The 27,869-nt window shown below is 51.8% G+C and overlaps 1 protein-coding gene and 1 non-coding gene across 6 annotated transcripts in view; both read right to left on the reverse strand.

The window, feature by feature from the left end:
* The window catches only part of Mcf2l (MCF.2 cell line derived transforming sequence like), a 166,470-nt gene that overhangs the window by 102,607 nt on the left and 35,994 nt on the right, over positions 1 to 27,869 (reverse strand). The window contains exon 1 of one of the 5 annotated variants that reach the window (XM_020163788.2): positions 3,178 to 3,357. The exons of 2 other annotated variants lie outside the window; for them this stretch is intronic. In XM_020163788.2, coding sequence (XP_020019377.1) covers positions 3,178 to 3,256 — 79 coding nt within the window. In that variant the 5' untranslated portion in view covers positions 3,257 to 3,357. Of the gene's footprint in view, positions 1 to 2,471; positions 3,119 to 3,177; positions 3,358 to 27,869 lie in introns of those variants that run through there. 2 more of the 5 variants (XM_020163786.2, XM_074042954.1) reach the window with 2 other exon arrangements.
* Positions 12,435 to 12,545, reverse strand: LOC141413134 (U6 spliceosomal RNA). The gene has a single exon (XR_012437957.1). It is a non-coding gene; the product is annotated as a U6 spliceosomal RNA (small nuclear RNA).

Below are 27,869 nucleotides of genomic sequence, written 5' to 3' on the forward strand. Positions count from 1 at the left end.
TCTGGACAGAGAACACCACTGTGGACACTGGGGTTCTTCAGAAAAGCATGTCAAAAAGATACACACGGACTATGCAGATGTCACTGGGACATCCCCTCCCAAGGTGGCTGAATTAGAGGCTGACAGATGAGTTGAAACTTAGTTCTTAGGTTGTGAAATTTAGTTCTCCTATACCAAGCTATAAGCTTGGCAGAAGATGAGTTGTTGCAACAGAATAGGAAGGGAACAATGCTTGGTTCACAAAGAACAGGCACCATGGGGAACTGCAACCAGGGGAGTGAGGCAGGCTCATCAGAGCGGATCAGCATCCCTTCATCATCTGTGTCTCCAGGCAACCCAGTGATTTGAATGTTCAGTATATAATAGCTGAAAGATGTTAGCCATGCCCCAGCCGTGCTGCAGCATTAAAACGCTGATCATACTAAGACAAAATATAGCTTACATTTTTACTGTCTTGTATGCAGCCTCATCTATCCATCCATCCTCACAGCCACCTCCCCTTCCACCCATCCGCCCACCATCCCTCCATCCATCCATCCAACCACACATCTATCCAGCCAGCCATCCCACACATTCATCCACCCTCATGCACCCATCCACAAAGAGTTAGGATTTCACTCAAGGTCAATTAATGGAGAAGGTGGGGCTAGATTTAAAGAAGTGGTTTTCCGAGTTTGATTTCTGGACTAGCAGCCTCTGCACCACCTGGTAACTTAAAAATGCAAATTCTCAGACCTTGCCACACTCAGGTTCCCTGAGTCAGAAGCTCATGGGGTGCCCCCTATGCGTGTTTCCACCAGCCCTCCAGGTGATTCAAAGGCACGTTCTAGCTTGAGAGCCAGTGTTCTGCATTCATCAAATGCTTAAATCTAGGTCTGTAGCATTTCTCCCTCAAATGTTTATTTTTCACCAATTACTGCAAATCTAAAGAGGAAACAATAGCAGTCGAAAATGCTGGAAGGGAGCCCTGCCACACAGAAGGCTTCTGCTATTGGAAAGAGCTCCTGGTCTCAATACTGAAGATCAGGTTTGGGAGCAGAGCAAATGTGACATCTAAATGCTGGAGGGGAGGGATGCAGATTCTCAGAGCACCTGGACAGCATGCATTGTCCTCCTCTGCATGCAGACCAGCCCAGGTGATGGAGGTGCAGGGTCATGGGAAGTAACATTCAGTCTGAAGTCAGAATGCTGCAGCAGCGTGTCCTGAACAGCAAACAGAGGAAACGCCTGCAGGGTCACAGAGGGCCAAGCCCTAGGCAGCTTTGGGATAGTCATCCTGCCCAAGCCCTCAGCAGTGGCCCCATCCTCTAGACACCCCACCCCCAGCCCTGAGCAGCCACACCAGCTAGCAGATCAAGCTCCCAGAGCCATCAGGACCACACCTGCCACCATTCCAACATGACAGTGGAGCAGTAACAACTGTACAACCTTGAGTCAAAGCAACTCTGCTGCAAACGAGATTCTCGCGTAAACTTGAGATGGTGACTGTAGTCTTGTACCCCTTCCCTACAGGGTGTGCAATAGACTCCCATGCTGTGTGCACAGCTCCTGTCCACACTGCATGATCTGCACCCCTTGTGTCTTGGTTTACAGCCTCTAACCTAGTGACCTGCCACCCCAGGGGTGCCCCACAGCAGGAAGAAAGACCAGACTATGCAAAGGAAAAAACCAGTGTTGACCAGAGCAAGCAGGGAATGGACGCAGGCGGCATCTCCCCTGGCTAAACAATGGGATGCTCATGATTGAACCGGATCTGAGAGTCTGGGCGAAGCCTGTGGCCACTGTGCTGCAGAAGTGTAGGAGCACAAGTGCCTGAGATGAGACCCACTGCTTCCAGTCAGACAACAGCCACCACAAGGACACCCAGTGAGTGGTCAGCACCTTCTGTGTCTCTGAGACGGTCTTTCTACAAGTTAACACACACATGTGTCTTTAGGAGTTCAGGAAGAAACCTCCATCCCTACAAACAGGGATGACATCACTGCTGGAGCAGTTCCCACTCTGTGATCCCGACACCAGCCCAGCCAAGAGCCAGGAATTGCTGCAGAGCCGAGGCCCAGGCCTCCTGTGAAGGTTGCCTCCATAGTGCCTTTCACCCATGCCAGATTCTGCCCAAGCAAGGCTGACCTGAGCCTCAGGGGGAAAAAAAACACCAAAAACAAAAAATACGGGCTGTATCTCTCTGAATAGAGGGACAGACAGCACTAAGTGGCTTTATATTCTTTGGACCCGTATACAATAAACAGTAGTCTGAATCACAAAACCATCATCACGCAGTGAATGTCTTCTAAAGTCTTGGCTGGATCATCCAGCACTGCAGTGTCTGTGATGATGGAATCATTTCAATTTGGGGGTGGGGGAGTTACCACACCCAACCTGAATAACTGACAATTTCAATCTCTCAGGAAAAGTATTATCTAGATAAACATCACATCACATATGGCAATAACAGACAAAAATTGGCAACTTACTTTTAATGGTACATCATTACTTCCTCTTCATTTCAGGGAAAACTAGTCAATGGTGCCTTCTGCATAACGCAGCACTGAACTCCCATGTGACTAACAAGCTCATAGCAAGATGCGAGCCTTCGTGTGGCTGAACCCTCCTCACAGCTTATCTGAAAACCTTTCAATTAGTTCAGAAAACGAATGACCATGTAGGCTATTCTTCCACTCCTTACATACGCCACTTCCAAACATTTGACTTAGGTCAGATTGTGTATGGTAGGGAAAAAAGCCACGGGAGTAACCAGCACTTTTCCTCCTTAAATGAGCATCCCATGGATGCTTTCCCAGCCGCAGCCGACTCCCAGCGCCTGGGCTCTTGGGGACCTAGGCTTTCTCCTCTGCGGCTGGCTGCAGTGGATGCACCTGACCTGAGGCTGACAAGCAGCTTTCAGGCCGTTGCTCGGCAAATGGCTCCTCATACAAACCCCGGATCCCTAAAAAAGCCTATGCCACGAATTTGCAATTATTTAAACTATGCCAGGCAGAATAAAGCCACGCTGACAGTCCACGGAAACATATGGGCTACTAGAAAATGCCCATCGCATCTGTTCTGTCCTGCGATCAGAGACACGAAGGCGGCTGGACAGCCATGAGACACATTCCCCACAATTCAACACATGCTGTCAAGCTTAAGAATATATAATCCCAGGCCAGCAGCTCCGCCTACCCGTGTGCTTGGAAACCGCATTCAGTCTCTGCACCATTTCTTCTAGGGCCATCTCTTCCTTCCTCAGCCAAAACCTCATCCTCCGCTGCAACAAAGTGATCCCCGGCAGATCGGCCTCGGCGGCACCGAGGGGCTCTCGGGTGGGGCGCGGAGGTGGGCAGGGGGCGCGGCTGGCTGCGGGGAGGGGTATGGCGGCGTTTTCGCCTCTCTTCCCGGGATTGGTCCCCGCGCCACCGGGAGGGGGGCGCGCCCTGCGCTGGCGGGGGGCGGGGGGCGCACGGCGGAAGCGGAAGCGGTGCGCGCCTGCTCCGCATGTCACCAGCACGGGCACCTGGGACTCCCGCGTGGGCACCGCTGCGCTCACCTGGAGGCCCCTGCGGCGTGGATGCCCAGGTGCTCCCCCATCCCTCCTCCGGGCCCTGCGCCCCGCGCCCTCCCCGACTGGAAGGAGCCACTGCGGGGACGCCAGCGCACGACCCACAGGACCAAGGGATCGAGCCGAGGCCCGCTGCAACCCGCCGGACCCCCCACCCCGCCAGGCCCGCTTACCTCCCGCCGCCCCGGGGCAGGTGCAGAGGCCGCAGCAGCCCAGCGCGCGCTCTCCGCGCGGCCGCATGCCTCCCGGTGCCGCCCAGGTGAGCGGGCGCCGGGTCCCCGGGCGCACGGCTGGCGACTGGCCGCTCCCCGCAAGGGCGTCGCCCTTCCAAAGACACAGGGCCGCGCGAGGGAAGCTCGCGCTGCGGGTCCAGGGCTCTCCCACCCCGCCATGGTTGGCAGAGAGCCACACTGCCATTCGACACCGTCAGCGCAGGGGACCGACAGCCACCATCCCCACCTTCGCGGAAGGGCACAGCGCACAGGCCGTCCTTACCAAGGTGCTGGCCTTGCTTTTGGGGTTTGGGACTACAGGTGCGTGGTTTCTCTAAGGGAAGAGTGTTTAGGAGATGTGCCCGTTCCAAGAGTGGTTAAGGAAATACAAGGGCTGGGTGGCCGGGGTTCAAACTGCAGCTCCTGTCGATAGTGTGTGTGCACCTGTGCCACAGGGTCCAGCACCATGTGCACACCAGCACCAGTGTTCAACCACCTGTGCAGCAGCCCCACAGTGTCCACCACACGTGTGCCAGCACCAGCGTCCAAAAGCCCACGTGTGCAACAACGTGACAGTGTCCATTAACACAAGACACACATCAGTTGAGGTGTGTCCTGCTGCATGTGTGTGCCCAGCTTCCTCCAGTCCATTTGCTCATTTGTGTTCTAGCTCCCTATGGGTAGCCTTTAGCACTACACCAGCCTTCCCAGAGCTCAAGGCCTGGTAGGCAAGAAAGATCTGGAAATCTACAATCACAACATAAAATAAAAGGTGTAATCACTATACACAGACTGTATTGGATGAAACAGTAAGAAATTGCTGCTTTTAAAAAATCAAAACAATTTCTCTTGATTCCAAGTAACCTCATGGAGCCCAGAGAAAGGCAGAGTCAGGAAGGTGTGGGGTGGTTACAAGCCCCTCCTTGCATGAACAAGCAATCCCCTGGGCTCCCCAGCTGTTCCTCCAACCTCCCCAAGCCAGACACAGTTACCACCTCCACCTACATGTCTGCATATACTGCCCTGCTCAGTTGTGGAACCTTCACCACCACCATACGCCAACGGGATGCCTCCAGCTTCAGAGAAGACCAACAGCCAGGTGGCATATACGGAAATGCTGCCCCTGCCTGTCCCCAGTGCACCTGAGACCCTGCCATCAGGCTCATTCGGCAGGGACAGACCTCTCTCCCAGCTAAGAGCACTACTGTGGGCTCTGGCTTCACTGTAGGAAACCACCGAAGGCTCACTCTCCTCACAGGCCGGCCAGCTCTCAGCTTCTGAGGCTCCTGATCTGGGAGGCCTACAGGTTCCAGCAGGTCCACACTCTTGAGAGCCACTGCCAACATCATGGCATCTTTAAAACCAAAACCAAAGGAAAGGCACAATGGTCACCGTCCTTCCCACACTGACCTCATGCCCTATCTTTGAAAACTCCCACCCACCATTGAGCTCAGCCCCGTGTCCTGGAGCTCCTCCGGCTTGGGTCCAGCCTGTTGGCCTCTGATGGTTGGCTTCATGTGTCTGTTTGGCTGGCCGGGTCCTTGGCACTGGGTACCTGGTCAGGTCCTAGTGTCTAGATGGTACTATGGAGGATTTTGTAGATGAGATTTACACTTAACCAGGTTCTTTAAGTAAGCAGATCACCCTCTCTGGTGTGATGGCGGTCATCTGGTCAGTTGCAGGCTGAGAAGGGGAATGAATATTCTGCTTGCTGATGACCCTGGATCCCAGTCCTATCAGTGTGTCCCTGGTCTCCAGCTTGTCTTGCCCCGCAGAGTGGGCAAGCTGTCTCCACAGTAGAGTCACTGTCTTAAACCAAGACACCCCTCCTTCCTTTTTTCCCTCTCCTCCTTTTGCTTTCTCTCTTCCTCTCCCTCCTCTCCCTGTCTCCTCCCTTCCTCTCTCCGCTTTCTCCCCCAACCCCTCTCCCTCCCTTTTCCTCTCCCTCAGTCTTTCTCTCATTGTCAAGCTTTTACTTTCAAATTGTGACACAAGCAGTGCCTTGTTCCATAACAGAACAACACTAGCGATGGCAGCCATATTTGCTGAGCACTCCACATGCCAGACAGTGTCTAAGCATTTCACCTGTTGTGAGTTACTCATGGGGACCCAGATGCAGCACTGCTGTTGCCCTCTTTCACGGAATAAGGAACAGAGAGCTGCAGTACTTGCTGAAAGGCCACACAGCAGCAAGCAGCAGGGGCAGGATTCAGATTCAGGTGTGTGCAAACACAGACTAGAAACCAGGCAATTGCCTCAGGGGGACTTTTGAGAGTTGGCTGGAATGGCACCCGAGTTCCCAGAAGTTGCCCCTAAGTCACTAGGTAAGTCCTATCCTCAGCAGCTCCAAGAAGACTCAGCCAGGTAACCAAGGGACAGGCCTCTTCCTTCACTGCCCGGCCTGTGCCAGTTGAACCCAGAGGCCAGGCTCCAGGAGGGAGGTGAAGTTGAAATGCTATACCCGGATACCCAGCCCGTCCTTAGCAACACGGCAGGAGGTGAGGACAGAGCTGGCAGGTGGGCTGGCTCAGGTCCCAGGGAGCGGCCCCTTCAGGGACAGAGCTGCTGGGGAAGAGGGAGGGGCACAATTCTGCAGCAAGGGGTCTCAAATGTCCTGCTCTGCAAGGAGGAAGGGAAAGGTGAAATAACTCGGGAAACTGTAAGATCGTAGTAAGCTGGGGGTCCACAGGAATAACGCCCAACATGATGAAAGGACACACTGGAGCCCGGTCTAGAACTGCACCTGCCATTCCTTCACCAGGTCAGTGTCCAGGCTCAGGTCCTTGCAGGGAGCCGCTCTAGAGGGAGAGGCTGAGGCCGAATGATATCTGCTGCACCCAAAATGTGCCACAGCCTGAGGGTGCAGGGAAGCAGAAGAGTGACCACGACCGAGGCTGGGACACCCTCGTTTCTGAGCAGAGGAGGGGGAGGAAGAGGAACAACTGCTGGCTTTGTTTCCTGGCTTAACCTGGCCAGGGAATCTGGACCCAACATTAGGGGAGGTAACCTAAGTAACCAGGGTCAAAGGGTAAGGAGTTAGGAGAGGCTCTGGGATGAGAAAGACCCGATAGTGTTACGATTTGGATCACAGCACCCATGGTTCTCACGTACAAATGACCGCCACTTTTTGATGCACAAAACTAGCTACCTAACCAGTACTTGTCTGAGTACAAAATCATGCTCACTTGAGACATGGAAAGTAAATAAGCTAATAGTGTCACCCAGCGATAGTCTTTTGTCTACTCTGTGATACACTTTTATGCAAAATTGTAACAATGTATATCATTTGTAACAAATTTTTTCACTCCAACTTCTTTTCATGCTACATGGCTTTTAGTACCAGGGTGAATATTTCCTACGAGTCCTGTTTCAAAATTTAGCAAATTGAATTTTCTTGGCGATGATTGTCACAAATAATGTGGCAAAGAGACACACAAATTTCTCTGGTGATTGTCTCAGTTAAGTACCTAGAAGGAGAATTCCAGATCAAAGGGCAAAGCTCTTTTTAAAGCTTCTAGAATGTTACATTTTATTTCTGTGTGTGCAGTTTCGTATTAACAGCTAACGTGGGAAGCCAGGGAATTCTGCAGTCTTCCTTGGAGGGTCCCTGCCATGGGGGAACATCAGGACGGGCTCACACCATTCGGGACAGCCCCAGTGCTGCTAAGGTTTGTCTGTAAGAAAAAACACCAGACTTCCCATAAAGACCATTTACCTAGATCTGGGTGTGAGCTGCTCATGCCAGCCCAATGCGGCCTCAAAACCACACCACACCACCTCAACAGAATGTTGGCAAAGTGGCCATAGGTAGGTGGAGGCCAGGCCCCTGTCCACTGGAACCTGTCCTGCAGAGGAAACACCTGCCAGAGAGCACTGTCTCTGTAGGGCCTGCCAGACACAGCTTGGACCACTGTTCCCAGAAGCCTTAGGCATGGCCACAGCCACACCCATCCCTGCTCCTTAGAAAGGGACAGAGAGCTGTGAGGACCAAGGAAAGACAGCATGTGAACAGCCTGTAGCCACGGGGACTGTCCTTTCACCTGTCCAGCTTCCCTGCAGCTGTAATGCCTCCTCTGGTCACATTGCGGACTTCTCCCTGAGTGTCTTTTCTGTGCATGGGGTCACCAATCATTGATTAGCCCTCTCCCTCATATGGCCATATCCTGCATCCACAAAAGATCCTATTTCCAAATTGGTTCCATTTACAGGTTTGGAATACAGCTCCACTTAGCACAGCAGGTGAAGAGTCAAGAGAGGTCATCTTGAAGACAACACAAAGTCAGAGCCGCTGACACCTGAATGGCGGGGGATGGGGGGAGGGGGTGACACCAGCTGTGTGCCAAAAGTCATTTCCCCCATCCTGGTGATTCACTGCCTCAGGGACAGTCCTGAGGTACGGAATGGCAAATGCCAGTGGAGTCACTGAACATGAGGTCAGTCCTGTCATGTAGGAGCAGACAGACACTGCAGGGCTGTCTTGGGGTCCCCGGCCTGTCCATGTCAGCAGCAGGCTCCTGAAGAGAACAAAGTCCCCCAGAACAAGTCACCTCACCACGTTCCCACCCCACCTTCATGCATCCCTGCACCCATCTCCAGGTGCCCCTCAAAGGCACTTAGGCTTCAGCAAGGAGGAGAGAGGTGCCTACGTCCCAGGATGGACGGGTGCTGGCGGCGGGGGAGCTGGGATCTCCCAGTCATCCAGAATCTCAGCTACAAGCAAAAGCGAAGACAAAGATGCCCAAATTCTGAGTTCAGAAAATTGCTGTGTGAGGGCTGCTGCCTGCTTGGGGGCTCCCACTCCTTCCCACTTCCCTGGAGACGGGAGGAGGGTGTGAGCAGGGGGATCCCTTCATCACCCTCTGCAGAGCCTGGGAGTATGACTGGAGCCCAGGGTCTCCACGGAGGAAGCCTAGACCTTGCCTCAGTTAGATGTGTGTCCCAAACACCAGCTCAGAGAACCCCACCCACAGTCCTGAGAGTCAGCCATTAAGAAAAGGGGGCTGCCCAGCAGGGGCAGCTAGCCTGGCCAGGGCCTGGGGATAAGGTCTGTTCATATGTCAGGAATGAAAGCTGGGCTGGTGGGGGGCACCAGTGGGGATAACCCCGCCATTTATGCACCCCACAGACACTTGCCCAGGACAGCACGTGCAGTTCTCCAGGGAGACAGCATCACCTCACACAGACAGCAAGTCCACATGTGTGCACATGCATGTGGGAGTGTGTGTGCCTGTGTGTGCACATGCAAGTGTGTGCATATGCAGTGTGCTTGTGTGCATTCCCATGCACATGTATGTGCACATGTGGGTGTGTTTTGTGTGTGTGTACATGTGTGTGCCTGTGTGTGCATATGTGGGTGTGTGTGCAACCCTGTGCATGTTTGTGTCTGTGTGTGCACATGTGTGTGTTTGTGTATCTGTACATGTGTGTGTGCCTGTGTGTGCATGTGCGGTGTGTGTGTGCAACCCTGTGCATGTTTATGTGTGTGCACATGTGAGTGTGTGTGTACATGTGTGTATGCATGCATGTGTTGAGCAGTCGGCTCAGGGAAGAGCTGGGGAGAGGAGAGTGAGGGCAGATCTCCACCACCGTCCCTCCTGTCCAGCCTGAGCCTGTGCTCTGGGCAAAGGAGGGGAGGAGGCGGGAAGGGAAGAGTGGAGGAGCTGGAGATGCATTTTTAAGCAAACAAGACTGAGCCTTAGGAACTAAGCTCAAGCCGCTTTATGACCTCAGTGGTAGACAAGCTATGAGACCAGAATGAGCTCTGCGATCCCCTCAGTGGCAGGTAGTGAGAGTCAGAGGCTCCGATGCCTCACAGTGTCACAGGGACCAGGGCAGAGGCATGGGCTCACTGGACAGCCCTGGGAAACACAGGGGCCTCACTTCTGCACACCTGGTGCAGGAGCCTGTCCAGTCTGAGCCACCACACAGCTCAGGAAGGAGCCCAGGCCCCTCAATTGTGGGAAGCCATGGCTGCCAAACTGCAAACGTACCCATGCATAGTAGGAGGGCATCAGGGCGTGCTCACTGTAGTCATGCATCTCCGTGGAGCAAAGTGGAATGTGACACTTCACCACACAGGACAATTTCACCAGCCCGCCCAGCATACCACTAGTCACCTCTACCAGATGGGACAAGGACATAGTGTCACAGGAGTTAGGACCCAAACTAGAAGGGTGGGCAGCTTCCTAAGGGTGGCTGTAGCTCTCAGCAGTTGGGAAGGAGAAGCCCCTATCTCAGCCTCCAACCCATGGGACCAGCAGAAATGGGAAAAGAAGAGACCAAGACTGGGTGGGACACCCTAGCAAGCCAGGGCAGCTAGGGAAGGATGGGGGGCCCCATGGGTCCCACTGCATAGCACCATGGTGCTGTGTGCTCAGAGAAGGAATTGTGGTCCCTTGGATTTCACTCCTATTCTGAACATGTCCCAGGAAGGCAGCCGGAGGCACAGGGAAGTCCCCAGCCCTGGACATCTCCTCAGAGCCAGTCTGGGCACAGAGTCAGAGGACTTCTCCTGGAAAGAACTGCTTGTGCAATGTGTGCAGGGCAACAAATAAATGCCAGGACCCCCTTGGTGCTTTAGAATTAGTGCCTATGTGTATTTTACTTTAATGACAATAAAGAAGTGACAGAATTACTTCATGACTTTGGATTTATTTTAAGCTGTGTTTTATGGAAGACAACTGACTTCACCCACCTTCAGAAGCTTCCCTGAGCCCACACTCTCTTCTGGGCACACCTGGGCAGCAGGTGCACTGTGTGGTTCTGGCCAGACCATCAGGAGGCGTATCGGGGGTGAGACACTCCAGGGAGAGGCAGCGAAGGGGAGCAAAAGGGACTTTCACTTCCCTGGAAGTCAAGCTGCAGAGCCTCTGCACGTGGTTGGTCACCCTCTCTGTGGCCCAAATGTATGTCCCTCAGGGTCACCCAAACCAAGGCACAGCAGGAGGCCAGTAACAGCTGGCCAGGGCTGGGCTACAGGGCAGCTGCCTCATCTGATGCTCCTGTGGGGCTCATGAAGACCCTGTAGGAATGAAGTCTTGAGGACAGTCGCCTACTGAAGGGCCACCGAGTCAGCTGAATAAGGCCCTGAAGATGTCCCATGAACGTCATCTTTTGTGATAAAAGGACTTTGTTGATGGGATTAAGTTGGGGTCTTGAGATGGGACATTGACCAGGTGTCTCTGTAATCATCTTAGACAGAGGCAGGGGGCTCAGAGCCGGGGCAGATGTGAGGATGGTGAGGAGGTCAGTGGTGTGGCCTTCAGTGGTTGGAGAAAGCTGGACAGGGCAGGGGACAGGTTCCCCCAGAGCCTCCAGGAGACAGCAGCCCTGCCCACACCTGGACTCAGGGCTTCTAGCCTCAGAGCTACCAAGTGACAAGCCTGTATTGTTTTAGATGCTTTCTGTGATGGTCTGTCACAGCACAACAAGAACTGGCCTTGGGCACCAGAACCTGTACCTTCTAAAGAACTGACTAGGCCATCCCCCCCAGGAAGGAAAACTCAGCTGCCCACCACCTCCCAAGTTCAATGAAGCCACCAGAAAGACAGGATGGACACGAGGTCCCAACCCAGGGCAGGGGTCCGGAGGAAGGAGCCTCCCTGGGTCATAATAGGTGACTTAAGCAAACCCCAAGGCAGGAGGAGGACCCCCTGCTTCACACCCACGAAACAGCTTAAACCGTTCACCTCCACACGTGGAAAAACGCATACGATTACTCAGAGCGCACTTGTCCTAAATTAAGGGACTGGGTGATCAGCTTAACATCCTAAACTTGGTTTTCAGCACTCTTGTCAGGAAGTAAGAGCAGTAACCTCAGCCTGGGGACTCTGATAAGGGACACACATGTCCCAGCATGCTTGTTACAAGCTGTCAGGTCATTTGCTAGTGTGCAGTGCATGAGCAGGAGTGAATGGTTCACTTTTTAAACCTGGCAAACTTTTGCCTGTAGATATTCTGCCTTTGTCCCCGGAAGGGATGGAATAGCCACAAAGAGCAGGAAAATACAGCCACAAAGATAAACCAACCAACACCAGAGTGGCCTCTTCCCAGCTGGGATCCAGGAAACAATGGGTGGCTTCCTCGAATTCTGTTGTTCTGCGCGCCTGCCTTGGAAAACAACCGTCCCCCCAGGATGACTTACCCTCCTCCCCGTAAAGGACACACTGTTCTCACAAACGGCCAGCCCCCAGGAGAGGAAGCCCCCAAGCAGGTTGTGCTGGGGAGCAGTGTGAGAACTCACTGTCTTATCAAAGACGTCACACCACGTCCAAGAAATTCATGATGAAGACTCCAGATGGCGAGTGTGTACAGTTAATTGACACATCCACTGCCCAAGTGCAGCACGACAGCCTCCCACGTGGAGGGAGGGTTTTGGGGAGGGTAGGAGGGCAATTCTAGCACAATTCAAGATGAAAGGTGCTGGAGGAACAGAAGGTGCTTCCTCCACAGACTGCAGATAAAAGCGGCTCTAGACGGAGCTGAATTCACTTTATAAAAATCTCCATGCCTGGAAGGCACACTTGCTAAGACATGGAGTGAGACACTCTTCCTTGGTTATGGCCACTATTCCTGGCCAGGGCTGGGCTCCAGGGCAGCTGCTGCGTCTGTGGCTCCCGTGGAGTCTGTGAAGACCCTACAGGGATGAGATCTTTTTTATTTATTTCTTTTTAAATATGGAATGCTTCACAGATTTGGGTGTCACCCTTGCACATGCAAGGGCCATGCTAATTGTCTCTGTATTGTTCCAGTTTTAATATATGTGCTGCCAAAACAAGCACAGGGAAGAGGTCATGAGGAAAGTCCGCAGGGACCTCCAGGTACCTGGGGCCCTGGAGAGCAGAGGCAGGAATGTCCCTTTCGTGGCTCTGGCCAGGAGGCATTTCAGGAAATGAGGAGGGTGGAGCTGGAAGTCCTGAGGAGGCCTGAGGAGCTGTCCCAGGGGAGGGGAACAGTCACAACACCAGGTCTGACCCAATGCCAGGAAAGAATGTCTAACGTAAGGGAGACTGGGAGGTGAGATGGGTGGAGCTGGGCTTTGGTGGGTGAGGGAGAGGCTAGCCAGTGAAGTTCTGGTCTCCTCACTCCAGCTCAACACTGGCTTGGGCCACTGTGCAGGCAGCTTGGAGATGCGGTTGAGGAACACCTGCAATCTGTGGGCTTTGAGGAAAACAGACCACCCTTATGGCATGGTGGGCTTATTCAACCTGTCCAAGGCCTCAAGAGAGAAAGACCGAGGTCCCTCAAGGAAGAGGAATTCTGCCTCTAGATGCCTCACAGAGCTCCTGCCTCAGTTCCCAGCTTGCTGCTTGACTTAGACTGGCTGAGCCCACACTGTACGAGCCATTCCAGGAAACAGCCCACACGGGGGTGCATGACTTCTGCCTGTGTACCTCCTCCTGGTCCTGCTTTGAGAACTTGACTGCCATGGCCTGGGCAGAGCCTGTGCGTGAGGTCCTGGGCTTCTATTTGCTGGTGACCAAGGCCACGCTGAGAAACAGAGCAAACTGGAATCTCAGGAAGACAGATGAGAACACCCAGGTTAAGGGAATTTAGAAGCGTAAGGCGGTGGATGAGGGGATTCTGGGGAGCCTGGCCGTGTCACCTTGCTTCTGTCCTCCTTTTGTGAGCACACAAAGATAATGGCAAAACTCTGTCTCAATGAGTCAAAGAAGGCTCTTTAAGACTAACCCAAGTGATGAGAAAAAACTAAATCCACTTCCTCTGAGTTGCTCTGAGCATTCTCCCTAAGTGAAATTGAGGCAGGATAAAATCAGGGAAAGTTCAGGACACATAAAACAATATTATATCTCAGATTGGCTCTGACTCAGGGACCCCCCTCACCTGGCCAGGAACCACCCATGCCCCTCCCCACTCATTGATGATTGGATGGGAGTCACCTGGTTCCTCTCTTCCCATAGGTTAGCATAGGTTTTAAAAGCAACTGGAGAAGAGAAGCAGCTCTGCCTCCAGATTCCACCTGTGTCCGCCATGCTCCCTTTGTATTTCTGTCCCTAACTTTTAATAAGCTCCCTTCACACTCACATATCCTGCCATGGATTCTCCCACTTGGGACAAAGAATTTGGGAGTCTTCCGATCACAGACTGAACCAACACCATTAACAAAACGTGTGTTATTAACGCCACAAAGCTGAAGGCCAAGCAATGTCGACATTGGTCCACGGAGTGAGGAGAGAATGGCACGTGCACGGGTGGAGTGACATCAGAAATGTACTTGATAAATAACCTACATTTATTCTACCTCATGCATAAAAACAAAGGCAGTTAAACTATGACCGGAACAAGACCTCGCAATGACTTCGCCACGTTTGCCCACCCAGAACACGAGTGGACCTGGCCAATGCCAGGCTGCCCTACTCCCCAGGACTCCAGTGCTCAGGGTCCAGGCTTCTGGTCCCTAATTGTAACAGAAAGTCCAAGCCAGACCCGGTCCGAAGCCCAATTGTTCTCTGGCTTCCTGTCTGGAAGCCACAGAGCCTGATGCTTGCATGCTCTTCCACTTGTCCCTTTGGTCAGAAGTCTCCAGGGCACGGGAGAGGACCATAACCACTTAGCTCCTGCTCTTTGTTTCACTTCACTTCCCTAAGATAAGGCTTCAGACACTCTCCAAACACGGGATCCACAGCCTAAGAACCTTGAGCAGCAGCACGGAGGAAGCAGACACACAGGCACATTTCTAAATCATTTCTCACAGGCGGAACACGGCAGGTTGTGAGGACACTGGCTACTTGGAGGCCCATGCAATCCTGAGATAGTATGTAGAAAGTGTGTAAAATCTGACACCACAGCAGGAAAAACAAATGCAGAAGGAAAATCTTGTGGTTCCCTGGTCAGAAGAAAGGAAAGTGAGGTTTTAGACACACCATCCGGTGCCCAGGGACTCCTGGCTATAATACAGACGACACAAGACCAGGCTGAACGTGGATCCAGCTGGGCCCCCAAGTGGCTGGCTGCATCCCAGCAGCAGCAGCCACAGTCCAGCGAAGAAAGCAGACAGTTTGAGGTAAAATGCAGGTCTCCTCAGGATCTGCCAGGAGCCACCATGGCCTCAGCCCCTGGCAGGGGAATCACTGCCCTTCTGAAAAATCTCTCCAAACCCCACCTCCTTAGCACCACAGAGCCCAGATGCTTGTCCACAAGTATGTAAGGGACATCTCAGCATTTTAGTAGAACAGCAATTGACCTCTGGGAAGAATGAGGTTTCAGAATGTCACTGCCACTGACTTCCGGGCAATAGCATTGTCAAATGCCTTTTGGGGCCATATAACTTGATTTTTGGCTCTAAAAATACGGTCCAGTGTATAGCACACACAAAGTGGTAAATACAATACTTTTTTTAAAAAAGGCAGACTGTTTAAAGCCAACTTAGACTGCAACTTCTAGACTGTGAGCGTGAGATGGGTTTCTGCTATAGGGCGGCATGTCCCCCAAATCAGAGAAGTTACACTTGATGCCTCTGCAAGCACAGCTCTGGCAGCACAGCCCCTGAAATGCTGGATGGATATTTGGCCACTTTGACTCTATCACTACCAAACCCAGATAAAAAACTGGATGAAAATGATACCAACAAGCAGACATGGCCTTGCTGGGCTCAGGCACCTGCTCCTCTTTGGCCACTAGAGCCAGTCTTTATGCCCCAGTCTGGAGATCTAGATATCTATTCTCCAAAAGTGGCACGTTCGGGATGCGTGCACACGGTCACTACCAATTGCAGGCAAACCACTCACCCTGACTCTCAGGTCAACGTCTGAGCCACATCACAATGCTGAGTGTTTGAAACTGTTCTTTTAGGAACAGAAACAGCGTCCAGAGACTTTGCCTTATAACACAGTGGCTTAGAACTTGGGTCCCACAATAGTCACCAGGGTCACATCCTAGCTTAGCCACTTACCAGGAGGGTGGCCTTCAGTAGGCTACTTATCTCTGCCTCAGTCACCCCATCTGTAAGAGGATCACAAAGTGCCTGCTTCACCTGGGTTCTCTTAAGAAGTGTGAGCCCTCTTTCCATCACTGTGACGAAACACCCGAGACAATCAACGTAAAGGAGGAAAGATTTATTTTGGCTCACATTCCACGTCACCTAGTCCTGTTGCTTCTGGGCTTTGACAAGGCAGAGCAATCATGGTAGGGAGCAGATAGTGGAGCAAAGCTGAGGAAGAGCCTCAGGGTGCACAGGAAGCAGAGAGAGAGAGAGAGAGAGATGGAGAGAGAGGGAGATGGAGAGAGAGGGAGAGGGATGGGGGTGGAAGGAGCAGGGACAAGATATAGCCTCTAAGGAACCACTCCCTTCAACTAGGTCCCACAACCAATAGCCCATCAAATTATGAACGGTCAGTGGATCGATCACTCCACTGATAAGGTCAGAGCCCTCATCATCCAATCACTTCCCCAAAGCCCCGTCTCTGAACCCTGCTGCATCTGGGAACAAACCATTAACACATGAGCTTTTGGGACACCTGTCATATCCAAATCACAGCAAACAATCAGAACAGCAACCTGGCCTGCAGTACACCACCGAAGCACATCAGCCCACGCTACAACACGCAGGGACTCAGAATGCAAGCGTGATGGGCCACAGAAGTAACCCGAGCCCAGTCAGCACTGTGGACATTTCCTGCTTCAGTTTCCTGGTCCCTTCCTATGGGGAACTGCAGGGGGCGTGGCTCCTGCCCAGTGGGCCCCAGGACCAAGGCTTGAGATTCACTGTCACGCTCAGATCCTTTTCTCCAATGTGCACAATCCCAACTGTCAGATGTGACCTGATGGGAACACAGCCTGAGCAAGTGGTGCAGCCTGCAGCCATGAGGCTGTGTCCTGAGGAAGGCCACCTCTGTGTCTCTCTCCAACAGTGATGTGCCCTCCTTCACTGCTTGCCTGCATTTACCCTGACCCTCCAAGTCTCCCCAGCTACCACAGGGACCACCTGGCCATGCTGCCTCTTATGGGCCAGTGCTGAGTTCTGACAGTGCACAGTGTGGTGATATGCATGGCCCCACAGTCTACTACTGGTCCTGAGCCTCCTGAGCCCGTTTGGCTCTGCAGCAAGCCTGGGGAAGCAGCCTGATAGTGGCCTGGATGCTGCACTCCCCAGACAGTTCCTGAGGGACAGTGCAATTGCTCCTCCCTTCATGCACAGGCGTAAACTGCAGGGTCCAAGAGGCAGATGAAGCCTGAGCACAGCAGCTCCCCAGGGCCTTGGGGATGCTCATAGGACAGGGGCCCTGCCACGGCCCAGCAAAGCTGGAGAAGTGTCTGAGCCATCTCTGAAAGGCCAGGGTGGCAGGAGTCTCACGGTGGACAGGAGCCCGGCCCCCATGTGTCCAGTCTCACTGGTGACAGGACAGATGCATCAAAAGTTCACCATGAGAGCAGACGTGAACAGTTCCTTGCTCAAGGCAGAAATGCAGGTGAGCACACATGGAGAGGCTAGGCAGCTCGGTGCCGAGCATGAGAGAAAGCGTTCACACGACACAAATGTAGCAGAAACCCTTCTGCCAACCTGCACGTGCACAGCACCTGGAAACTGGATGGGCCTGATGCAGGCCCCAGTGCCTCCTGGCCACCCAGCTCACCTCCCCGGGGAGGGAAGGCTGCAGGCACGAGGCAGGAGCAGGGTCTGGACTCCCAGATCTACTGTTTTCTGGCAGGAAGGCCCTGGAGAGTAGAGATCCATGATACAGAAATCCAGGTGGCCTGGAACACACAGGGGCCACGACAAGGCCCTGGGGACCCAGGATCCAGCCTGGGTAAGATCTGCAAGCATGCCCCTCCTCTCCCTATTTTTGCCACTGACTCTTCTTTCTGAAACACAGCACCAGGCACTTTTTTCTGTGAGCCCCATTCACCCTTTATGGGTCTGTGGCACCGGACATGTCCATCCCTTAGCTTGACTTGGAGGGAGGAGAGCAGACACCCGTGTCCACTCAGCACACGTGACCACTGAGCAGCCATAGAGGAGCTGTTCTCCCCACAGTGAGCTCCTCAAGTGACAGCTGGCCATCCACCTCTGTCATGGTGCCTGGAGGCCGTGGACACGCAGGTCCAATGCCTCTCTAGATTTCAGATGTCACATGGCCAGCCCTTCCCCAGATTCCTACAGAAAGTCCAGCCTGGAAACATTCCTTCAAATTCACCAAAAACATTTCAGATGCTGAACCCAGGCAGTGGGAGGCAGGGTATCTACTTATCTCTTGAAGTGAACAGTGATGACCTCACCTTTCCTGAGGGATGAGCAGAGTCCTCCAGAGAACCTCGAACAGGGCAGACCCTCGGCACCAATGCATCCAGGTTGCCTAAGATGCAGAGTTCCACGTAAGGCTGTCTGCCTGGTTAATCCCCACAACAAATGCCCATATTCTGTCCAGCCAGGAGACGGGACTGTTGGGGGCAGGAGGCGTCTCATAAATCACAGAGACGGCCCGGGGGAGACACAGCCATGTCACCCCAGCCCGGCTCTCAGGCAGAAGTTCATGTGTTTACCCCACAGTAAGTGCAGGGAAACCGGTGGTTTACAGTTGGGAAGCCAGTGTTTACCGTTCAGAAATTTAGTAATAATGCACTTAACTTTGATCTTACTGCTTATTTTCAGATTCTCCTCACTATACCTTTAGCAAACCACAAGATATGAAAAAAGTCAGGGAGAAGGAAGGTGCCAGTTCTCATTTAGCCAAGATGGGGGGGGGCGCCCTTTTTCTCCATAAGGGGATGTGGAGAGCAGAAAGACACAATGCAGTGTGTTCATGCTCACTTTGGCATTTCCAGAAAACGGTAACACGGACAACACAGCAGGGATGGGGTCTCCCACTGCACGGGGCTGCCCAGCTGTGTTGCTGCCCATCTGCCTCCGAAACTGGAACACAGAAGACACTGCGCTGCTCCAGGGCCATGAAGTCACCACACTCAGCCTGCCACCTCCCTCCTTCCTTTGCCTGGCTCTGAATATTTAAACACCCACTTTAATCTTAAAACTTGTATTTATTCAAGCCTTACCTCAGAGGAAATACTTTCAAAGGTCCAGCACCAAGGTCACTGAAATTGAATTAACCTGGCCTACATCTATTTGAACTTTCAGATCTAGGCCTGTAAATCTGGAGGTGATATTTACTTTCAGCCAGCGGAGGTGACAGCTATCTCTAAGGACAGCTGGCGTGGGCTGGCAGAATGGCTTAGGTGGTAAAGCACCACCTAGCAAGTGCAAGGACCCAAGTTCAAACCCCAGTACCACCAGCAAAAAAAAAAAAAAAATAGCCTAAAGGAAAGGCCACTTCCACATCTTCCCCACTTTAGAACAGCTGTGCACAGAAGCAAAACACATCCAGGCCTCATCGCACGTCTGTGTGGATTTGCCAGAGGAGGGCATAGGTGGCGGGCTAGCCTCCTTTTGGTAGATTCTCATGCAGTTGTGAGGAACAAGCGAGAGATCCCCAGTGCTCCCCAAACCACAGCACAGCATCTCGGCAGATTCTGACATCAGTGCAATGGACGCAGGACATCGTCCCACCAGGACCCTGCTGCTGCCTTTGCAGCCACCCCCTCCCCTCCCACCCCCTCAGCCCTGGAGACCACCGATCTGTTATCTGTTCATTGCTACACCTTGCCATTGTTTTGAAAATGCTGTGTAATGGGACCACCAGCACGTGACCCGGGGGATTGGCTCTTTCACTCAGTAATTCTCTGGAGGTTCACGGGGCGGTGGGGTGTAGCCATGGTTCCTTCTCTTTTGTGGCTAAGGGTTCTGTGGCATGGATCCACCAGTTTATCCGCTGAAGGACAGGTGGGTTATTTCTGATTTTTACCTATTCCCAACAAAGCTAATGTAAACATCACGTGTACGCATTTGGCTGAATTTAACTTTTCATTTCTCCGAGATGAATCCCCAAGAGTGTAATTGCTGGGTCCATTAAGATTTGTGTATTTTCTTTTCAAAGAAACTGCCAAATTCTTTTCTAAAATGGCTGTGCCTTTTGACATTCCATCAGTAATTTACGAGTGACCCAGTTTGTGCAGCATTTGGACTTGCCACTCTCTTTAACCTTAGCTCTCTGGGGTGTGCGTGTCTCATTGGTTCTAAGGACCTGTCTGCCATCTGTGCACCCTGGCCAGTGACTCTGCATGGGGCCATCGCTTTCTCCCTGGACTGCTTGCTTTTGCGCTGGGAGCTGGGGACTTCTCAGTCCTCTGTCAGATGTGTGGCTTTCAATCTTTCCTCCCAGTCTCTAGCTTGACTTCCCATCCTCTGGTTTTCAATTTCGATACAGTCTAATTTATCAAGTTTTCCTTTCACGGGTCATGTTTTTGGCATCAAATCTAAGAATTCTGTCTAGTTCTAGGTTCCAAATACTGCCTACTATTTCTTTGTAAAAAGGTTTTATATTTTACATTTTGTGTTTAAATATGCAACCCATTTTTAGTTAATTATTATAAAAGTTATAAAATTTAGATTCTTCCCCACTCCTACACCCCCACCAGATATACAATCACCTCCGTGCCATTGTGGCAAAGGTCACCTTCCCTCTCTCCACTGACTTGATTTTGCACCTTTGTCACAGTCAGTTGTGCACACTTGAGCAGGGTCCTCTTCCTCTCCTTGGTTCTGCAGTGACACACTGTCCTGGCCACTGGAACAACACAGTCTTGGTGTTGGGCAGAATGAGTCCCCCTCTTTTCCAAGTTTGCTTCTGGTATTCTAGTCCCTTGGACTTTCCAGGAAAATTTTTGGATAGTTTTGATTATATCTACAAAAAAAAATAGAAATCTTGTTGGGATTTTGATAGGAATTCTATTCCTATGTTTGGAAAGGACTGGCATCTTTGTCATGTTCAGTTTCCCAACTCATAAATACAGTGGGGTCTCCTTTGGAGTCCTCCCTTAGTGTTTTGCAGTTCTCAGCATGTAAGCCCGGCAAGCTTTGTTAGATTTGTGTCTAAGTGTCTCATTTTCTGAGTCACTGCAAATGGTATTGAACTTTCAATTTGGCGTCCATGTATTCATTGCTTTACAGAAAAATAAAATTTATTTTATTTTACTTTATTTTTTGCAGTACTAGAGCTTGAACTCAGGGCCTTCACTTTGAGCCACATCACCAGCCCAATTTTTTTTTTTGATGATAGGGTTTTTCGAGATAGGGTCTCATGAACTGTTTGCCCAGGCTGGCTTCAAACCGCAGTTCTCCTGATCTCTGCTTCCTGAGTAGCTGGGATTACAGATGTGAGCCACGTGCACTCTCCTAACATTGACTTTTGTATGTTTATCTCATGTCTTGCAACTTTTCTGAACTTAGTTCTAGGAGGTTTTTGATAGAGTCCTTAGGATTTTATAGTTAGTTATGTCATCTGCAAATACTGACTGAATGCTTCCTTTTAAATCTGCACATCTTTTGTTCCCTTTTCTTGCTTTACTGTCCTTGCTGGAACTTCCAGTACAATGCTGGATAGAGCGATGAGATCAGAACACCTTGCCCATTCCTGATCCCATAGTGAAGTACAATTTTCATCTCAGTTGTAGGTTTTGTTTTTGTTGTTTTTGGTAGTTGCTCATTAATAAATTAAGGAAAATCTCTTCTACTATTTTTGGAGAGTTTTTTTTTTTTTAATCATGAATGAGTATTGAATTTTGTCAAATACTTGTTTTTCATTGTTTGAGATGGTCATTTTGTTTTTCTTTTTCAATCTACTAACATGGAAGATTACACTACTTCTTAAATATTGAATCAGCTTTACATTCTAAGGATAAACCCAACTTGGTCATGGTGAATAATTTTATCTATTGGTTAAAACCACTTGCTAGTATTTGTTGTGGATTTTCATCGCTTTACTAAGAAGGGATATTGGTCAGTGGTTTCTTTTTGGCTTTTTTCTGGTCTGGGCACTGGCTGGATATCTGTATCAGACCTGGAGTCGAGAAGTAGCGCTCCTCTGATTCCTGGGAGAACCTGTCTAGCATTGGTGTTGGTTCTTGAGAGAAACCACTTGGGACTGAAGGTTTCTTCTTTGGTGAGTTGAAATTGAGTTCAGTCTATGGGCACATCCAAATGACACATTTATTAGGGGGTGAGTTGTATGTTTGCCATTTCAAGATGGCAGCCCACCTGGGTGGACCATCTGGTACATGTGTAAATTGCCCCTGGTCTCTTCTCTCCAGCCTTTGCCAGCCACATTGCCTGTAGTGAAATCTTTTCTTTCATCTCTGATACCAGTGACTGAGTTCTCCTCAGACTTACTATGGGTTTGTCAATTTCATTGGCATTAAAAAAAAAACTAGGCTATCAATTTATCGATTTTCTCTATTGCTTTTCTGTTCTTGACTTTACTGATGTCAGTTACTTTCTTCCTTTTGTTTTGGGTCTGTTTTGTTCTTCTCTTTCTAGGTTCTTCGAGGGAGAAGCTGAGAATTTTGATTTGAGACTTGCCTATTTTCTTATGCGTGCATTTTGGTGTTGTAAATTCCCTCTTGGCACTGCTTTAGCTCTGCTCCACAGATTTTGATATGCTGTGTTTTCACTTCCTTTATTATAAAGTGGCAAAGAACTTGGCTGAGCTGTGTCAGTGACTGTGTCCTAGTTTTTTATGGAAGGCACAACTTAGAAAATTGACAGAAGAAACCTCAGGTCTCCCTTAGAGTAGGCTGCAGGGCTTTTCTCAACTGCTTATAGAAAAATGAGAGGCTTTAATGATGGAATTGAAAATTAAAAGTGATGTAGGAGGCAAAAATCTGAAAAGTTCTCAGCCTGGCCAATTAGGGAATTGAAAAGTCTGATCAAGAGAGAACCCAACAATGTGGTCAACTGTCATTCGATAAGGAGATCAGCGTGGACACAGGAAGCCAGGGACTGTTCAAGATGCAAGGAGAATGGCCCCATTTCAGGGGTCACTGGGGTTGCTCCTCCCACCACAGCCCAGAGCGCCAAGGCTTTGGGGCAAGTCCTTGGTGCTGGCTACCTGGCTGCCTTGGGTCTCTGCCTCTATATTCTGGCCTAGTGCCCCTTGGCCACCTTGGCTCAGGCCCAGGTGCAGCTGCTGCACCAAAGGACACCAGAGGGGAGTCTTAGCAGCACGCTTGAGGGGCTAATTCTGCAGGTGTGCAGACAGCAGGGACTGTGTGGCCATGGCGACCCCCACCTGGGTCTAGCCGGCCTGGGGCGCTGGCAGAGACTGCTCACAGGTCTGAGCCACCGCAGAGAGTCCTCACTAGGGCCATGACCAGTGGAGGTGTGGGAACAGGGTCATCTCTGTGACCTGTGAAAGTTGTCAGAATCAAAATGGAGTCACTTGTGTCGACCCTCCCTAGCAAAATAAATAAATAAAGCCAATGTTATGAAGGAAGGGTTCCCAAGCATCATTCACAGAGCCTATCATGACAGGCTTTGCCAGAGCCACAAAAAATACTTCTACCAGGACCCTGCCCTGTTCATCTGGACTGGCACCACTTGTTATTGGGCCTTTTGGCCAAGAATTACTGTTTTAAAATATTTGGTATAACTTCCTGATTTTTACCTTTAAAAACGTGCCCTCACCTCCTCCTCCTTGAATGCACTCAGTTTATGTGGCATGTGTGTTCCCCCTGCTAGTCCCAAATAAATGCCATCGGATTTTGACTCCACAGGTTCACAGCTGTGGGGATTTGGCTTGGGACGCTTCGTGGCTGGAGTCTAACCTACACCTGATTTTGATGACAGTCTGGACTTTGGCCTTTTGAGTTGGTGGTGGAGCGAGTTAGGACTGGGGCTCTTAGGACGGGATAAATTATTTTGCATGAGAAGGACATGAGTTTTGGGGGGACCAGCGATGGGACACTATGACTTCAACGTGTCCCTGCAGACCTCATGTGAGGTAACATAATGGCACTGTGACAGTGTCAACAGGCGGGGCCTGTATGGGTGGCTGGGCCATGTCGGCTCCTTCCTCGTGCACAGGATGAATGAAGTCTTGCAAAGAGGCTTCCGCAGTTTTCAGCCCCCTTGTCCTCCGTCTTCTGCCATGAGGACCCAGCACCGTGTCCTGGCACCTTGATCTCAGACTGCCCACTCTCCAGAAAATAAACTTCTGCTCTTTATAAATTATCCTGTTTGTGGTATTTTATTATCGTCATAACACAGTGGCCTAAGTAAGTTCCAAGTCTGGGTCATGGGAGACAAAAGGAAAGGCTGGGAGCTCGTTCCCATGGCTCCAGGGCCCCGTCCCAGCAGCCTGCCTGCTGCTCCCTGCACAGCCCTCCTGGGTGTGCCTCCCCCATGCCTTCAGGAAGGGCAGGGTAGGTCTGCTCCACCTTCAGGAAGTCATCCTCAAGCATCCTGGGCAGCAATTCTAAGGGAACTTTAAATGGATACCTCATCCTGCTCCCCAGCTGGGCTCATCCAGAAGAATTCCTAAGACAACAAAGGGCACAGCCAAGGCAGTGAGCTCCTCATGCCGCCCGTTCACAGAGCCTAGGTGTGACACAGCCACAGGCACACACGCGGTACTTACTGTGAGATCAAGGTCGCTGTAGGTATGATCAGAAGGAAGACGCAGAGTATCTAGGGACACAGGCTGGAGGATCTCGGGTAGTACTGCCCATCAATGCTGTCCTAAAGTTAGACTTTCCCAACGAAAAGACACCACTGAGGACGATAACGGGAAGGGGGGGCGGAGCTGTGCGTTGTGAGGAGCAGGAGGCATCTGAGACTCTGCCTTCAATCAATTCAACTTAAATCTGCGCTAAGAAATAGCAGTTACTAATTAAAACAACAGGCGATGGGGTTGCGTCCCTTTGGAAGAAGCAGTATTGTAAGATCAGCCCCAATGGCACAGAACTTTTGAAGTTGACTGCAGTTGTAAGCAGTGAATGAAAGACAAAGGTAACTTCCTTCAGTCAGTGAGCGTGGACTTAATCTGATGGTCACCAGCAGATGACCTGCAGGTGCACCCACCGTGCCTCAGAGACAACCTCAGAGCGAAGCCAGCGGTCAGATGCATCACCTACTCTGAATCACCGCAGAGCTGTGGATGGCAGCCACGGTCAGCCAGCACTGAGCCAGGTGAGTCCTGGGACGTGCTCCGAGCACGTGGGTCACACTGCCTGTAACAACAGGCACCCGGTCTTTTCCCATCTCCAAAACACAGCACTGCATCCGACCCACCTTGAGACCTGCCAGCTGTTGAGATCCTGGCGGGTGGTGGCAAATGTGTGGTGAGTTGATGGCATCCTCCGTCCGCCGCGTCTAATCTATGTGGAACACACAGGATTCTCCAGAGCAGAGGGCCTCAATTCCACCTTTTCAGAGCGCAGATGCAGTTCAGAGGATGAAGCTAAGCTGTTCCTTTGCCCGTGATTACACTTTAGGAAGCAAACCCTGTGCAAGTAACTCCAACAAATGGGGGAAAACACAATGCATGGAGTTTGCCCACAGAGGTATTGACAGCAGGAGGAGTAGCTGGACGCGAGCATTCGGCGAGGCCTGGGGGAATCTGAGGCCAATGTTCTGAGCTCCTCTGAACGAGCATGGGGACCCTATGTGTAACACAGGAAATCATAGCCTGGAGCTCGTGCTCCCTGGCCACAGCAGTGTGAGCGCTTGGGCGATGGGAAGTCACACCCAGAGCTGGAGGGATGAGCTTCAGTTCAGGATTGGAATGGGGTTTCTATAATAGGACAGATGTCAGCATTGTGCAGATGAGGCTGCCTGGCCCTCTGGGCGAGGGGTCCTTGGGCACAGGTGTCCCCCGGCCACCCACTTGGTTCCATGGGGCGTGTGGGTTAGGGAAGCAGTCCTGGGATGGGGTGGTTATCTTGTTTGAGCTGCTTTCTGTCTGCAGTGGCTCCTGGCCACTGTGGAGAGCACTTTGCTACTACCTTGTTCCATTTCAGCAGGGTCCCTGACCTCATTCCCAGGTTCTATGCCCCTCACACACCCCAGCAGCCCTGTTTGTGGCTGTCACACCACGACTTGCAACATTGCCTTCACTTCCCCTCCCCTTCATTCTCACACTGGGGTCATGGGCTTCCAGGCTCCCACCTGCCCCACAGGGGGCCAGGGCCCTAGGCCCACCCATAGATCCCTAGGCTCACCCACAGGTCCCTCCTCCCACCTGCACCAGCTGCCTCCAATGGGCTTTGCAGTCCAGAGGAAAGATGGCCATGATTTGTACCTAAATGGGAATCGCTCAATTTCCTTAAGAGTCATGGCTAAGCCAGGTGAGGGGAATCATCAGTTTGAAGTGAGTGTGGTCTACACCATGAGACCCTGTCTCAAAGGAAAAAAAGAAAAAGAAAAACGGAGCCATGGCTAATGCAAGTTTCCTAAACCCTGGGCCCAGTAATCACAAAGCAAACCCAGGCTGGCCACTGGCCACTGGAGGCTTCCTTGCAGCCATCTCAGTGGCTCTGTGAAACCTTAGGTTTGGGGCTGACCCCTGATGCAGCAGCCATGAGTGGAGGCCATTTGCCCAGATCTGGGGTACAGGCAAAGCCACAGCTCTTCCCTTTGAACTCAGGGCAGGTGGAGGCACTGGATGGGAGCAGAGCAACCTCCATCTCCACTGCCCACTCAGAGCCATCCAGGGCAGAACGTCCAGGCCATGCTCTGAGAGGCACAGCAGGTGGGGCAGCCGCCTGGCCTGAAAGAGCTCCCAGGACGGATGACCTGGCTACCTGGCCACACAACCAGGAGGACACCTGCACCTTTCCATGGAAGGGTCATTGCTGATGTGAAAGGCCACATTAACGTACTTCTATCCCACACCTGATCTCTGCCAAAAGACCGAGAAGAAAGTGTTTCTCTTGGTAGTCAGTGGACACCTCTCTGAAAAGCTGTGGATTGGAACATTGCTGGAAGCACTGATCAGCTATACTGGTGCTTGGCCAAACACAGACCAGCTCAGGTGACAGCTCCAAAGGGGGTCGTCCACACCAGACATGCAGCTGCTTTCCTACTTGGATCTAGTCCTGGCCTACCCCACCTCACCTGGGAGCAGCAGAGAAAATAGCAAATTGAGGTTCATCTAATCATTTTGCTGTCTTTCCGATAATCTCGTCTCTGTGGTGTTCTCCCCCTCCTCCCACTCTTCTGCCCGATGTGTCTGCATGTCAGGGTTGGGTGCAGGCAGGGCTCGGTGCTCCGACCTGCCACCCTTGCCTGTGACCCTAGACCCTCTCCACTGCTAGGACTGTCTCCATGCCCTGGGACCCTCTCCCTGCCCTCCCTCAGTCCCTCCCACTGCACTGTAGCCCTTAGCTGGGGACATGACCCCCTAGAGGCTATGGAAACTTCCCAAAGGTGCACACAGGCTCTCTGCCACCCAGGCAGCTTTGGGGGTTGTGATTTCCCTTCCCAGGGGAGGAAAGTGGAGAGCAGAGGTAAGAACCTGTCCACCATGAGCTGGCTCTTAGGGAGTGGCAACCCATAGCTGCTCTGGCACCCAGGAATCCTGCAAGGACACCATGCTGTGAAGATCTGGCCCGTCTTTCATGTTCTCTGCCAAAGCCTTGTCTGAGAAGCCTGTTTGGTGTGAACACCACGGATGCCTGTGTCCCCACAGACGTGTGCGTGCTCACGAGGGTCTCTGAGGCTGAAGCAGCGGCTCTCCAGGGCGAGTCTGTCCCCTAGTGGGCACTTTGAGTTGGTGCAGATTGGGGGGCTGGGCTCCCACTGAGGCCCAGAATGCTGCTGGGCACTGATATGGGGACCCCCCCCCACACCTACATAGCACAGTCCAGCCCCAAATGTCGGAGTCGAGGCTGAGAAGCTCTGAGCTGAAGCTGTGCACTCAGGTCTGTGGACACTGTGCTTTGTCACAGTGACCCTCCTCAGGGCACTGAAGGCCACACCTGTGGTCACCCATGATGCTCACTACGGCACCAGCACCCACATCTGCGTCCACCTGCACCTGTGGTCATCCACGGGGCTCTGCACACACCTGCAGGCTTCAGCACCGTTCCCACGAGTGCGTCCAGCGCTTACACACAGAATTAGTTTTTGTGTAAATTGCTTCCACATCTCCTTGTAATACAGATGGGGCAAGATCCGCTCAGTCGGTGCTTAGGGGTGCCTGCCGCCCACCAGTTCATGTCAGAAGGCCAAGGGAGACGCTGCTGAATGTCTGTTTTAA

The sequence above is a fragment of the Castor canadensis genome, chromosome 10 (assembly GCF_047511655.1).
Source record: "Castor canadensis chromosome 10, mCasCan1.hap1v2, whole genome shotgun sequence".
Lineage (NCBI taxonomy): Eukaryota > Metazoa > Chordata > Mammalia > Rodentia > Castoridae > Castor > Castor canadensis.